This window comes from Oryctolagus cuniculus, chromosome 5 (assembly GCF_051225735.1).
Source record: "Oryctolagus cuniculus isolate XC-2025 breed Fujian yellow rabbit chromosome 5, ASM5122573v1, whole genome shotgun sequence".
Classification (NCBI taxonomy): domain Eukaryota; kingdom Metazoa; phylum Chordata; class Mammalia; order Lagomorpha; family Leporidae; genus Oryctolagus; species Oryctolagus cuniculus.
Window position 1 is genome coordinate 9,712,385 of NC_142871.1, and position 14,262 is coordinate 9,726,646.

Consider the following 14,262-nt stretch of genomic DNA (forward strand, 5'->3'; position numbering starts at 1 on the left):
TTCCACCAGAGGAACCAGACTCCGGCAGGCGGCGCGTGACTCTCAGCACCTGTCTACATCACCGTGGAGCCACCGTCTCTGGGTCTCCACTCCACGTGCATCTAAAACTGGGGCATTACAGCTGTCCACGAGCCGCGTGCCCTCAGCACCCGCTCTGCAGGTGGCCAGGGCCGTCCTCAAGCAAGTCAGCCACGCAGAAGCGGGGATCCCACGGCGTGACCTAGCGCCACTCACCTTCACGCCGTCCACGTCCAGCACGCTGAGAGCCGAGTGACTGTCGGCAAAAGTCACCAGCATCTGGCCCTGGTTGATCCTGGGACGTGGGAGAGGCGGAGTCAATGCTGAGAAGGAGGCGGCGGCAGCCCCCCAGGCCCCGCCCCTGCGCTCGGAGCCCCGCCCACCTGACCAGGACGATCGTCCCATAGTTCCCCAGGGTCTGCATGAGCTCAGTGCGCAGGTCCTCGGGAAACTCGTTCTGCTCTTCCAGGGTGGGCGACTGCAGGTCCACGACGACGGTGGCGTCCAGGGGGCCCTGGAAAGAGGACACTTCCTGGAAAACCCTCTCCCGAGCACCCACGTCGACTTCTTGCACTTCCACCTCCACGACCGCCAGCACGGGTCTGCGTGGACACGAAGGGGAGATGGGGAGGGTGGTTAGCCGGGGGCCCGCGTCCACACCACGCTCGCCCAGCCTCCCGGGGCCCGCCCTTGTCATTCCTCAACCCTAGTGCTATTTTTTAAAGATTGACTTATTTATGCATTTGAAAGGCACAGTAACAGAGAGGGAGAAGGAGAGACGTCTCTGCCTGCTGGTTCATTCCCCAGTGGCTGCAACAGCCAAGGCTGGGCCAGGCTGAAGCCAGGAGTCTGGCGTTCCATCCAGGTCTCCCACGTGGGTGGCAGGGGGCACCACTGCAGCCTCCCAGGTACACTAGCAGGGAGCTGCATCAGAAGTGGAGCAGCCGGGACTTGAACTGGCGTCCATACAGGATGCCAGTGTCGCAGGCAGCAGCTTAGCCCACTGTGCCACAACGCCGCCTCCCCAGTCTTCATGTTGCTTTGGCATTGATATCTAAGGATGATTTGAGAGGGGAAAAAACAACCACCACAGGGCCGGAACACATCCTCTAGCAGGTGGAGAGTAAGGAGTCCTGGCGAAGACGGCCACGTGGCAATCCCTGTCCGGCCACGCCTGTGGCTCCGCGCTTCACATGGCTGCCTGGGCCTCCGCCCTGTCTCAGAAGTGTCCCCCTGCTGGCTTGGGACTCTCCTTCCAGGCCTTCATCCTCAGGCAGTGCCCAGACAGGGCTGGCGCACCATGACAGGAAGGGAAGGGCGGGCGGGCCGTGGGGAACGGCCATGACGCATCCGTCCACGGATGGCAGTCACTGAGTCTGCCAAGGGCGAGCCCTGCCCCGCGCACGGGAACTCGGGCAGCTGGTGGCGGGGAGGCCACCGTGGGGACCCCTCTGGACGGATGGCTGTGACACTGTAAATCTGAGAGAATCCCTCATTATGGAGGGCAAGCGAGCTCACTGGAGACTCACCACGGCATACGACGTGGAAACAAGGCGTGGTGAGAACAGCACGTGACAGGCGCTACCTTTAGACTCGGAGAACCCCGCAGACACAGCGACTCCGGGGCTCCTCCCAAACCCGTGTGGCTGTCGGACTTCTCTTCCTTTTTCTAGAAGAGCCTCAGCAAACGTACACAGGGATGTGTACTGAGCGAGTGACTCTTAAACTGATCAGGGACTGCTGCTGTGGTGTAGTGCGCTAAGCCTCTGCCTACAGTGCTGGCATCCCATATGGGCGTCGGTTCAAATCCCAGCTGCTCCTCTTCCAATCCTGCTCTCTGCTACAGCCTGGGGAAGCAGTGGAAGATGGCCCAAGTCCCTGGGCCCCTGTACCCGCGTGGGAGACCTGGAAGAAGCACCTGGCTCCTGGCTTCAGATTGGCCCAGCTCCGGCCATTGCGGCCGTCTGGGGAGTGACCAGCAGATGGAAGACCTCTCTCTGTCTCTCCCTCTCTCGAGTGCAGCCTCAGGGGCAGCTCCCTTCACTCAGCGAGGCTGCACACCTGCTGCACCCAGCGACCGCAGGCTCCCCTAAGAGCCCCTCTGCTTCTGGGCACCAGGACCCACGGCCTCCTCAGTCCAAAGCCACCGCGTGTTCTCCCTGATCGCTGTGACGGCCGCCTCTCCAGCTCCCTGCTCCCACCCTCACCCATGGGGGGGCCCTGCTGAAGCCCACGGCTGACGATACAGCCCCCCAGCTCAGGGCACAGCCCCCTGTCCTCACAGGGTCGCCTGGGGTCTGGTGTCTCACCTGCTCAGCCCTGCCCTCGCTCTCCCTCCAGCCTCTCTAACCCGCTGGGCTCACAGGTGTTCACGGATGTGCCCCCCACTGTGGAACCCCCCCCAGCCCCCACATCCACGGTTCAATCCTCATTTCCTTCAGTGCTCTGCTCAGGGTCGCCCGACCAGCAAGCAGGGCCGGCCCAGACACCAACCTCGGCCTGACACCTGCCACTCGTATTTGTTCGCTGCCCCTCTGTCTTCTCTACAAAATTCCATGACAGCATGGCCTCTTCTGTTTTGTTCCAGTGCCAGGAAGGGGGCCTGGCCGTGAGGCCCCTCAGTAAATGCTGGTTGGATGAAGGTTTCTAAACACTCTCATGGAACTAGCACACCTGAAGGCCGCCCGCCTGGAGAGCTCCTGGGATTCACGTGTAGGTCTGTGTTGGCGACACAGGTGTCTAGAGTTTACCAGTGCCTAAAGGTCTAGTGTCCCTGAGTGACCGTCCCTTTCCTAACTTCCTTCCTTGTAGAAGTTGAAATCGACATCAGAGTTTTGGTAGCAGCCGCGGGAAGACTGTACCCTCACGTGGGCCCCTGGGCCGTGTGCTTCGAGATGGCCTATGGCATGGTTCTCCCTGGCACCCACTGTGAGCTGAGGGGCCATGCCCCTCCCTTGGCCTGCTGCTTCCTGTCCACCCCCAGTGTGTGATGGCCACAGCCAGGCCAACGGCTCAGGGCACTACAAGGCCCTGAAATCAAGGTTTAAAAAACCCTATGGTGCTTACAGTAACAAAATGTGCACCAGTAGGTGAACGGGTAAATTCTGTGACCATATCTGGTGGAACCAGATCCATATCAACACAACTGCGTCTGAAAGTGTTAAGTAACAGAGGCCAATTGTGCAATGACGCCGTGTAAGCAAACGTAAAAGCCACAAAACTCCGTAGGTTGTTTGTGTGGAATGCTCACAAATGATGCCACTTACGACAGACAGCTCACAGCCATTCCTCCTTGGTGCTGGGCACACGGATATCGGCTTTCTATGTTCCAGTGTGTATTTTACACACACACACACACACACACACGAGGACGGGGACAGCACATGGCTTCCCCAGGACCCTACCTGTGGTCAGACGCTTGCAGCTCCGCGCGGCCGTAGTACCTGAGGACGCCGGGGGACCAGGTGTGCCTGACCTTGGTGCTGCCGTCCAGGTCACTGTCCAGGAGGTTCAGTTCTCCAGCTACCCCCAGGAGCCCGTTGGAGAGACGCACACACAACAAAATCTCATCAGCAACACAGCGCGATGGGAGCCGGTCACGGCCGAGATCCACACCCAGACCACCGCACGGCTCAGCCGCGCCCACGTGGCCACCTGGAGCTGGGAACCTGGCCTGGCCGCTTTGGAGCCTGGAGCCCTCACACGCAGCTAATTCAGGGCCACGGCCATCCTCCCCAGGGGCCTGGCTGTGGGCCTGGGCCACACGTGGCCGCTGCCCGGCTCCTACCTCCAGGGACCCCAGGCGTGACGGGGCAGCCCTGCGTCTCAGTGCCCTGGGCCGTCTTTTCTCTGCACAGACGTGGCCTGGCTTTGGATCTCAGCAGACCTCTGTCCTAAGTGTACTCTTTAGCGGATTACCTTCTAGGTCCTGAACCTATAAAACACTCGGCTCCCTACACCACGCCCACTTCTGCGGCTTGCTCAGTTTCCCAGTCAGTGTGCAAGAGCTTTAGGGGGTGAGAGCTGGGCTGAGCACGGTGGACCCCGGGGGCGCAGGGCAGGCAGGAGCAGCCCTGTGACAGGTCCCTCCTCTTCCCCACCAGGACACAGGGCAGGGGTGGGGACCTGGACAGGCCCCTTTGTGGGGCACGGTCTCCAGGGAGAGGCCATGGCGGGGCTCCCCCAGAGCACAGCGCCAACGCGAGGAGCCCCCGTCGCAGATGGCTGTCTTCTGGGGGCAGCAGGAAGAGGGCGTTTCTTACATCGTTAGAGCTCTGGGCTGCAGGGAAGAGAGGCGAGAGTCCCCCTCCCACCCGCGGCTGCCTGGCGCACACGCACCCCACCTGTTTTATCCGTAGGGTGCTTCTTCCTCCACCACAGCACCCTGTCCGTCCAGGCCGGGGTGCGGCACTTGTCACTCGTGTCGTACGCGGCGGAGCCCACGTCGTACTTGTAGGTGGGGCCAAAAGTGATGGCTCCTTCGTGGAAGTCTTTGAAGATCTGGGGGGAGTGCAGGTTCTTAACCCCTCGTTTGACAGCAGCGTAAGACAGTTTTACAGAACAAGACTTAGCGAAACGGGGACCCAGGGACGTTTCTGTCTTGTTTGTCTTTTAAATTTTAGCTCCCACATAGAAGGGACAATATGCGGTATTTGTCTTTCTGAGTCTGGCTTATTTCACTGTAGTTTTAATCATATGTGATTATTTTAAAATTTACTGTATATGGCTGAAAAAAAGTTGTTGACTAATATTGTGAATTAAAAACATGTTATTTTAAAAAATAGTAAGTAAAATACGAAGTTAAAAAAAATCTAGTGGGAGGGAAAGAGGCTACAGAGCCACATGTGGAACCAAGAAATACAAATCCACAGGCACATTCCAAAGCCCCCTCGGCCGAACGAGCACCAGCGTCTGTGTTACAGCTGCAACTACGTGGGCAATGGGAGGGATGCGTTCCTCCGATGAGCCAGAGCGGGGCCTCTGCTCACCCCGCGCTGGCACGCCCCCCCCCCCGCCCAGCCCCAGCTCTGCGCAGCGGCACTCAGCGAGAGGTGCAGGCGCAGGCCTGGCCCCCACCTGCCAAGGCCTAACTCCTCGCCCTGCCCTGACACACCGAGTGCGCAGAAGGAAAGCTGTGCTCCTGTGTTTAGTCTGGGTCAGCCTCGGTGCCGGGAGCCCCGGAACACCTGTGCCCACGTGCTCGGGGTGCGGCAGCAGCAGGCCAGGGGGAAGGCAGGCCTGTGCAGGGCCGTGTGGCGGGGGCCCTTGTCCGTCCTGTCCATCGGCCAGCCCTCACGACCCCAGGCCTGGCAGCGGCTGCCGTGGGAAGGCAGAGAAAACCTCGGAAAACACCCAGTCCTGCTTCTGGAGACACCGTAGCTTCCTGCCCCACACGTTTACCCGGCCCCATTCTAGAAGGCCTCAGAACTTAGACGTGGTCCCCTCACCCCAGGCCGGCCAGCCAGGAAGCCGAGGCACCAGCGGGAGCCAGCAGGACAGGGTAATGAAGGTGCTGGCAGGACCTGGGGGAACCGAGGCCAGATCCTGTAGGTGATGTTTCCTGCTCGTGTCAGGCCTGGACAGAGAACACCACACCTCAGCCACACACGGGAAACACGATCTCTGAACGAAAAGCCTGGACGGAATCATGGCCCTGTGTACTGGTTGTGTGGCCTTGACTTCATCCTCAGTTTCTTGGTCTATAAAATGGGTGCATTACTAATTTGTAGGGCAGTCCTGAGGACTGTGTGTACAAGCTGGGTGGTAAAGTACACCAGAACTTGTTCTAACTGGAGTTTTGAGTGACAAGAGAGAGCAAGAGAGAGAGAGACAGACAGAGAGATTGGCAAGATAAAGGATTTCATGCAGACTCCAAAGAGCCCCGAAGCGGTTCTCTGTATCTGAAGCCCAGGCGTCTCCGCAGAGCCTGGCACACGGGGATGGGCAGCTGGGTCTGGTGCACGTGGCCGTGTGCACAGCCAGTGACTGCAGGGAGGTCACCCTGACTCAGACGGAACGCAGCTGCTCACTCGCTGAGCCGGAGGGACCGAGGGTGCACCTGTCTGCAGCCCCCTCCGATCACCGGAGCCACGCCCGGGGCTGTCAGGCAGGCGGCTGCTGGGGGCTCCTACCCCGTGCACTCCCACACGGACCCTGACCCTGAAAGGGGAGGCAGCGCAGGCGTGGGCAGACGCCCCCGAGCCTCTCACTTCCCGTGCCACACACGTCCTCTGCGTGGCAGCCACTCGGGAACCGAGCCTGCCGAACGTGACGCCCACTTACTTTCCCACTTGATTTCTGCAGCTGCAGCTGATCAAACTCCAGAAGCTTCTTCCAGTCTTGGCGCTTCACGAAATAGAAGACTTCCTCGTACGTGAGATCGATGCGGTAGTTGAAGTCGCCACACCAGAACACGTAGTCGTGAGAAAACACGCTCCTGCCCTAGGGTGCCGGGAGAACCATATGTCACCGCGGTCCGCCGTGTGGGGCGGGCGGGGGAGGGCAGGGGACGAGGACGCAGCCCGCCGCCGCCCGGGCCTGCGAGCTCACGCGTTGTTTTCAGAAGCAGCTCGGAAACGAGGGAACTCACGCAGGCCGCACAGCGTGCACTCGGCCGCCACGAGCTCGGAACCCGGATCTGCCTGCCTCTGCCTCTGTGGCGAGGCCAGCCGAGGCCCGTCCTCCCTTCAGGGGACAGCCGGGGCCCATGCCCACCAGGCTCAAGGGGAGTGGGGCTGCAGACAGAGGACATCCAAGTCCAGGTTTGGGAAGAAAATCTGCCTGCCGCAGCAGGACAACCTCTGGCTCGCCACTAGAGGGCAGCACGAAGCGCACGACTGGCGCTGCCCTCTGGACAGGGGTTTTCCCAGCCACAAGGGCGCGTGTGTGCGTGTGCATGTGCCTGTGCATACGTGTGTGCGTGCGTGTGCGTGTGTGCGGTGAGCAGGGTGTTCTTATCGCTAGGGCAACCTGGGCTTCTCTCCCATCCCCTCCGTTTGAATTAGAAAATGGGGAAACGCACCTAAGACGTCGAGGGAGGTAAGGACGCCCAGGAGGAGGACAGCGGGGAGGGGCTGAGAGGGTGCAGGGCGGGGTCCCCGGGCACCCTCCTCCCTTGGCACTGTGCCTCCGCGGCTGGCCCCTCCACGCCCGGCCACAGCCGCAGCTCCCACGGAGGCTCTGGCGCCCACGCGGGGTGCTCACCGTGGGGAAGCAGAGCTTCTGGGTGATCTCCCTGTAGTCCTCGTTCCGCTCCTTCACCTGCGACTGCCCGGCCGTCAGGTGGCTGCAGACGAAGCAGAAGCTGGTGCTGTGGAACTGCAAGCGGATGCCCACGGCGCCTTTGTTGCCCGCCTTGCCCCCCATGCCGGTCTTCACCGTGTCGATGGCCACATCCCTGCAACACAGGAACCCCACTTCCCTGTGGCCGTGCGCAGACCGAGGCCATGCCGAGCTCACCCAGAACCGCTGGTCCGGTGTCTGCTCCCTCGCTCCTCGGCCACACGGTCAGGAGGCCACCCCCTCGCGCTGCGGGAGCCACCCTCTGGGGTCTACAGCACCTGCCCACGTGCTCACAGGGGCACCCCACGAGGCTGAAGAGATATCCCTGCACCTGTCACCTGTGTTCACACCAGCAGCGGCAGGATGAATGTCATGGTCCCTCCCCGCCCCCACCCCCACCCCCTCAGTGCACAGGAGGGACCATCCAGCAATGAGCCCATTTCAAGCACTCGGGACTGTGCTGGGCCCGGCAGGGGGTCAGGCTGGCTTTCACACGATGCAGACCCCTGCCACGTTAAAGCGCAGCTTAGGACACGCACTTACGACGCGGGGGTGCAGGTCCCCGCACAACCAGGCTACAAGTCGCCGTTGCAACAACACTTCCAGACTGTGCCACGCAACAAGGCCTATAGCTGCACCTGCTCCCTGGTAGGCGAGGTCGAGGCCGAGAGCTTGCCAGGGGGGTGCGAGTGAGACAAGGCTGTGGGTGGGGGAAGCTGAGGACATGGCTCCCGGGACCGCAGGTTGGGCCTGGAGATCCCAGAACTCTCCCTATCGCTCCTGTCCTGCAGCTCAGCCCAACCCTTCACCCCAGTCCTGACCCCTCCTGGCCATGGGCATGGCCTCGATACTCTCCCAAAGTCACAGAAGAGGGTGACACACACAGCACAGTCCTGCTCCTCCCACTACGCTGAGGGCTCGGCCACGTCTGATCCCACCTGACTCCGGGCGAAGCTTGGCCCAGCCTGGGATCAGCAACGACAAAGTCTGGAGACCAGACAGGAGCGGCGTGTGCTCTTGCAGCACCTCCCTCTCTCTCTCTCCCCCTCTCTCTCCCTCTTTCCCTCCCTCTCTCTCCCTCCTTCCCTCTCCCTCTTTCCCTCTCTCCCTCCTTCCCTCTCCCTCTTTCCCTCTCTCCCTCCTTCCCTCTCCCTCTCTCTCCCTCTCTCCCCCTCTCTCTTCCTCCCTCCTTCCCTCTCCCTCTCTCTCCCTCTCCCTCCTTCTCCCTCCCTCTCTCTCTCCCTCTTTCCCTCCCTCTCTCTCCCTCTTTCCCTCTCTCTTTCCCTCCCTCCCTCCTTCCCTCTCCCTCTTTCCTCCTCTCTCCCTTCCTCCTTCCTTCCCTCTCCCTCTCCCTTTCTCTCTCCCTCTCCCTCCCTCTCTCTCTCCCTCTCCCTCCTTCTCTCTCTCTCCCTCTCCCTCCCTCTCTCTCTCTCTCTCTCTCTCTCCCTGTCCCTGTCCCTCTCCCTCTCCCAGCTCCAAAAGGAAACCCACTGCCTGCAGGTTCCCAGTTCAGACACTCACAAAGCTGACACTTGGGAGAGACAGTAAGCAATGACATAATTTCTACTTAGAATTCTTCCAGCAACAAAAGAAGTCGCCTTTTCCAGTGAGTTACTCAGCTCGTAGTCAGAGATTTCCTGCCAGTACAATTCCAGCGAGAAGCCAGCCCCCTCCCTTGCCCAGGACTGAGCTCGGCTGATGGTGACCTGGTGACACTCTTGCTAAGAGTGCAGCTTCCTGAGCCAAGAGATGCCCATTGTGGCTTTCTAATTCCCAGACAATGCTCTATTCAGCCTAGTTCTTCCTGGGGTTTTTTGCTCCATTTATTCAAATAATGGCAGGTCCTGGTTCCTGCTTGGGGGAGGAGGAAGTCAGAACAAGAACACAAAGACCAACGACCCCTCAGGTCCCCAGATGTTCGTGAAGGAAATGCACTTACCTGATGAACGGGACATGGTATGGACGCACAAAGATGTACAGACAGACGCCCACCAGCTGTGCCGAGGTCAGGAGAATGTACCTATGAGCGCGCGAGATGGCTTTCTGAAGCTGCTCACCCCACATCTTCCTGTTGGTGGTACTAGAAGTGGAGACAGGAGCAGGTGCCATGGGTGTGCCAGCCCCCACCTGCCAGCCCCTCCAACCCCCGCGTCATTCCCTGCTTGCACCCCAGTGTGCATGATGAGTCTTCATGCTGCCACCAAATGATCTAGGTATTTCTGGTTGTGTCTTGCACATCCCAGGAGTCCCCTCCTCAACCCATGAACCCTACACGGGTCCTTCGCATAAAAGCTCTACAGGGTCAGCTTTACTTATTTGCATCGATGGCTCTCTGAACTACAGCTGGGCCAGTTTGGGGGGGATATCTGGTGATGTCATCCCAAGTTAATGCTACTCCACTGGCTTTGAGTCTTTCCTCTGCTTTGTCATCATCTTTGCCCCAGCACCTGCCTGGGGCACCCCCTCCCCCACTGCTCCCAGCCCAGCACCTGCCTGGGGCACCCCCTCCCCCACTGCTCCCAGCCCAGCACCTGCCTGGGGCACCCCCTCCCCCACTGCTCCCAGCCCAGCACCTAGCTCCCAGCACCCAGCTCCCAGCACCCCCACTGCTTCCACCCAGGACCTAGCTCGAGCACTCCCACTGCTCCCACCCAGCACCTAGCTCCCAGCACCCCCACTGCTCCCACCCAGCACCTAGCTCACAGCACCCCCACTGCTCCCACCCAGCACCTAGCTCCCAGCACCCCCACTGCTCCCACCCAGCACCTAGCTCACAGCACCCACACTCACCTGGCATTGACGATGTTGCCAGCACTGAGCTCCACCATCTCTTCAAAGCCCACAGCATAGATATCGGCTGGGCTGCTGTCGTCTGGGGAACGGGGCAGGGCATAGGAGAGATCAGAAGAGCCCTGTCCTGCAGTCCTGGGTCACGAGGACCGCCTCTCCCTCCTCTGAGCCATGCTGTCCACTGCCTGAGTCCACTCAACCTGGCCACTTGTGGGCAACAGCCACTTGGGCCTCCCTCCCCCCGTCAGCACCACTGTGCCTGTTGCCCACGCTGTGTCTGTCCTGAGGCACAGCACAGCGCTCTGTGTCCATCCTGGGGCATGTCATGGCCCTCTCTGAACCCATTCTTTCCTCAGCAAAAGGGATGGCCAGCACCACTCACAGACACCGTGGCTGAGACGCCCACCCCACCACACAATCACAGGGCAACTCCTCACTCCCGCGTCTCCAGGGACCCATGTCCCCAGCCAGGCCCTCAGCGGCCTGGGGCTGTGCCTGCTCATGCTTAGCTGGCGCCTCCCGAGTGCTCACAGGGCCGGGCAAGGACGTGGTTGCATCGAGGGGCCCGACGTGGGGTCGGAGTGGAGAAAAGCCCAGCCCACGGGGGCTGCCACTGCTTCTTGGAGCCACTTCACCAGGATCTGCTCCCCAGACGTTGGATGTAAGCAAAGCACGGGGACCCTGCAGCTGCTTCCCTCCAGGCTGTCTGTGTTCCCGCGAACAGGGAGGTAGGGGGTACACAGGATCCCTACAGCCACTTCCTGAGCATCCCCTGCCACGTCCTGTGGCGCTCGGGCACCTGAGCCTCGAGCCCGGACGTGAGGCTGCTGCTGCAGAAGCGAGACACCTCCCGCCCAGGGCCGGGCAGGCCCTCTGCCTCCCCACCCCCCGCAGGTGCACAGGGCACCCTGGAACTCATAGCTGAACTTGCTTCCAAGGAGCAGCGGCCGGCCTCCTGTCCATGGTCTGTGAGGGCATCTCCTTCCTCCCCTCGCCTGTGGGTTCCCAGAGCCCCTAAGGCCCATCCCAAGGGAGTCCCCAGCAGCAAGAAGCACAGCCAGCTCGCTTTGGCCATCACCCTTCCCTGCAGGCAGCACAGTGGAGTCACGGTGCCCGGCCACAGAGCCACAGCAGCCAGCTGCACCACAGGCCGCTCCGGGGCCGCTCCAGCAGGCCCTGGTCGCACCACGCACGTGGTCAGTGCAGGCCACCCCGACACAAGAATCCCAGGGGCTCTCAAGCGTGGACTCTGCCACCCGGGGCTCTGGGCACTGCCTGGGCAGCCGAGCAGGATGTTCCAGAGCGGGGCCTCTGCAGGTGGGGACCACAGGCCCTCACCCCCAGGCACAGACCCTGTCACGAGCCTGTGCCTGTGCCTGAGCCCACAGACGGGACACGGCTTGGCCCTGAGCAAACGCTGACCGGGAAACACCACTCACTGTTTACCCTGAGCTCCCGGGCCCCTGCACAGGGCCTTGCCCGGTGCTTCTGTAAGACAAGTTGAGGCGTCCCATTAGAAATGGTCCTATCCCTAAGAGGCACACCTGTTCTTCGCTGGTGACTTACAGCAGATGACTTAATGGAGATTGAGCAACCCTAAACCTGAAGTGTTCGGGGCCAAAGCGTTTTGGGTTTCTGTTTTGATTTTGCAATTTTTGCACAATATCCTGCAATACCTTGTGGGGGGCGGGGGGGGGGGCCCAAGGCTAAACGGGAAATTCTTCTGGGGTCTCAGGGACAGCTTAACCACATGGCCTGAGGTGGTTATTACAGTGTTTAGCGCGCTTGCGTCTTCCCTGGGGCCCAGCACGCGAGGCCAGGCATGGAATTTCCCGCTTGCGGCCCCGTCGGCACCGGGGGAGCTTTGGATGTGGGAGCGTCTCTGACTGTGCGTGTTCAGATTGGGGATGCCCAGCCTGCTGCCGTGGTCAGCACTCACGTCCCTCATGGGCCTGCAGTGACATGACTTCCGCCTGGCACACCAAGGCCCTCCCCACCCCACCCCCCTGCCCCCCAAGCAAAGGCCACACGAGCTCTGTGCACGGGGAGGAAAGAGCAGCTCGCCCTCCCAACACGGTGGGAGACAAAATCCCGGCCCAGCTGCCCGTGAACGTGAGCGTGAGCCCTGGATAGCAGCAGTCACGGCTCAAGCTCTTGGGTCCCCGCCACCTACATGGAGACCTGCACGGAGTTCTGGGCTCCTGGCTTTCGTCTGGACCGGCCCTGGCTCGTACAGGCATTTGGGGCGTGAACCATGGGTGTCAGTTTCTCCCTCTGCCTCTCACATAAAATGAAAACGAAATGAACCACAAACGCGAGCCCAGGCTGATGCTTCAGGCTCGGTGGAACCTGCACTCCATCCTCACCGGGGGCCTCGGCCGCTCCCAGGAGCCCGGGCGAGTCAAGTAGCCAGGCTGCCAGCTCCGCGGTGCCCAGCAGGTTGCTCCGGAACTGCTTCCCTCCGTTCACGTTCCAGGTCCCCACGGCGACCTGGACCCGTTTGAAGTTTGTGAATTCCGACTGCCGCTCTGTCATGGCTTTCAGAATCCTGGGTGTCACTGTGAAGAGGCAGAAAGAGGCATGAGGTGTTGGGGGGGAGGCCTGCCGGCCAGAGACAGCGATTCAGACCCCCATGATGGCCTCAAATGCACTCCCGGGGAGAGGACAAAGGCCAAGCACCCCAACCAGCGCCCTTCCCCACGCCACGTCTGCAACCAGAGCCTGAGAACACACGGCCCGAGACGCCCCCGGCTGAGCCGCATGGAGGCCCCACGGGAGAAGGCGGCACAGGGGGCCCTGCAAGGGGCCGCATCAGAAACACCAGACACCAGACACGAGGGTCACTTCTTACCACCCACCCCTGCCCCCTTGCCGGAAGGGTTGTTTGCTTCGGCAAACTGAAGGCTTGAGAAACACATGGCCGTGTGCTGTCTCCCTGGCACTGAGAGAGACTACGCCCTGCTCACTCAGAGCCGACACCATTCCCGGCATCCCCCTGGCCAGGAGAGCCCCAGCAGGAGCTCCCGGGGAGGGAACAATGCGAGGACAGAGGGCTAGGAAGCTGTTCTAAACAGGAGCCCACTCAGTCTTCAAAAACACCCGGAATTCCCAAAACCAGATGTCTAGGCTCTTAGAAGGAAAATGCCGGTCTCCCTCATTTTCCATCAGACCTTTAACATTTGCAGGCTCCAGGGTGCCAGGCGTCACTCAGTACCTCCCTGGCAAGCCCCTGGCTGGAGGCGCCCTCGTCCCTGGGGAGGTGATCGTGACAGTGCTCCTGCCTCCTCCTCTGTCTGCAGGACCTCGGGAGCCAGAGCAGAGAGGCAGGAGGCCCACCCCGCGGGAAACACCACTGACCCGTGCCCGTCCAGGGATGAAGCTTCCGGGCGGCAGGGCGCCACTCTGCGGAGTGAGGTGGCTTCGGGAGACAGGGACCCTGTTGGTCAGCACGGGCTCTCACGGAGACGGCCCCATCCCCGCCCTCCTTCAGTGTGGACAGCGCAAGGCAGGAAGGCAGGAGTGAGCTGCTGCTCTGGGCTGAGCGTTCCTGCTCCCAGCCCTCTGCGTCCACGGCTTCCACGCTCATGCATCCAAGCAGCCAGCCGTGGGCGGAAAACACAAGAGAAGCCTGCACCTGTCCCGAGCGTGCAGACGTGTGCGGGCCGTTACTCCCTCAACAACACCGAATTCAACTATCTACACAGCTACGTAACGCCAGGTGTTACAGGTAGCCCAGAGACGACGCAGGGAACAGCAGAGCACGCGCTTGTACACGAGGGACCGGCGCGGTCTCCATGATGGGGTGCAGGGGATGCTGTCCTGGAACCATCCCCCGCGGGGACTGAGGGCTAACTGAGAGCTGTCAGGTCACCCGGCTGGACCACAAGGCCACAGGCCAGAGGCCCGGAACCCCTGGGGGCACCTGCCCCGGCTGTGCCGGGTGACACGGGGCGAGTGGGGCTGGCGGGCGAGCAGAACAGGGCCCCTTACTGAGGAGGGCCGTGTTGTCCAGGAGCATTCTCCCCTTGTCCGCCGACTCCTCGCCGCAGGCGTCCCCGACCAGCAGCAGCCGGATGGCCTCCTGCCTCACCCCGTCGAAGAAGCTGGACTGGATGGTGCGTGACATGGACCGGGCCCCGTCCTTGAACTTCCCCACCTGCGTGAGCCCCAGCG

The 14,262-nt window shown here is 61.4% G+C and overlaps 1 protein-coding gene across 6 annotated transcripts in view; it reads right to left on the reverse strand.

Moving 5' to 3' along the window:
- SYNJ2 (synaptojanin 2) overlaps positions 1-14,262 on the reverse strand; it is a 91,132-nt gene that overhangs the window by 15,641 nt on the left and 61,229 nt on the right. For 5 of the 6 annotated variants that reach the window (XM_051855211.3, XM_008263731.5, XM_089333586.1 and 2 more), the window contains exons 11-20: positions 14,080-14,245; positions 12,456-12,647; positions 10,090-10,171; positions 9,239-9,379; positions 7,222-7,414; positions 6,301-6,459; positions 4,362-4,518; positions 3,423-3,540; positions 402-620; positions 235-313 (exon numbers count right to left, since the gene is read on the reverse strand). In XM_051855211.3, the coding sequence (XP_051711171.3) occupies positions 235-313; positions 402-620; positions 3,423-3,540; positions 4,362-4,518; positions 6,301-6,459; positions 7,222-7,414; positions 9,239-9,379; positions 10,090-10,171; positions 12,456-12,647; positions 14,080-14,245 (1,506 nt within the window). The remainder of the gene's footprint in view (positions 1-234; positions 314-401; positions 621-3,422; positions 3,541-4,361; positions 4,519-6,300; positions 6,460-7,221; positions 7,415-9,238; positions 9,380-10,089; positions 10,172-12,455; positions 12,648-14,079; positions 14,246-14,262) is intronic. The other variant, XR_016234453.1, reaches the window with a different exon arrangement.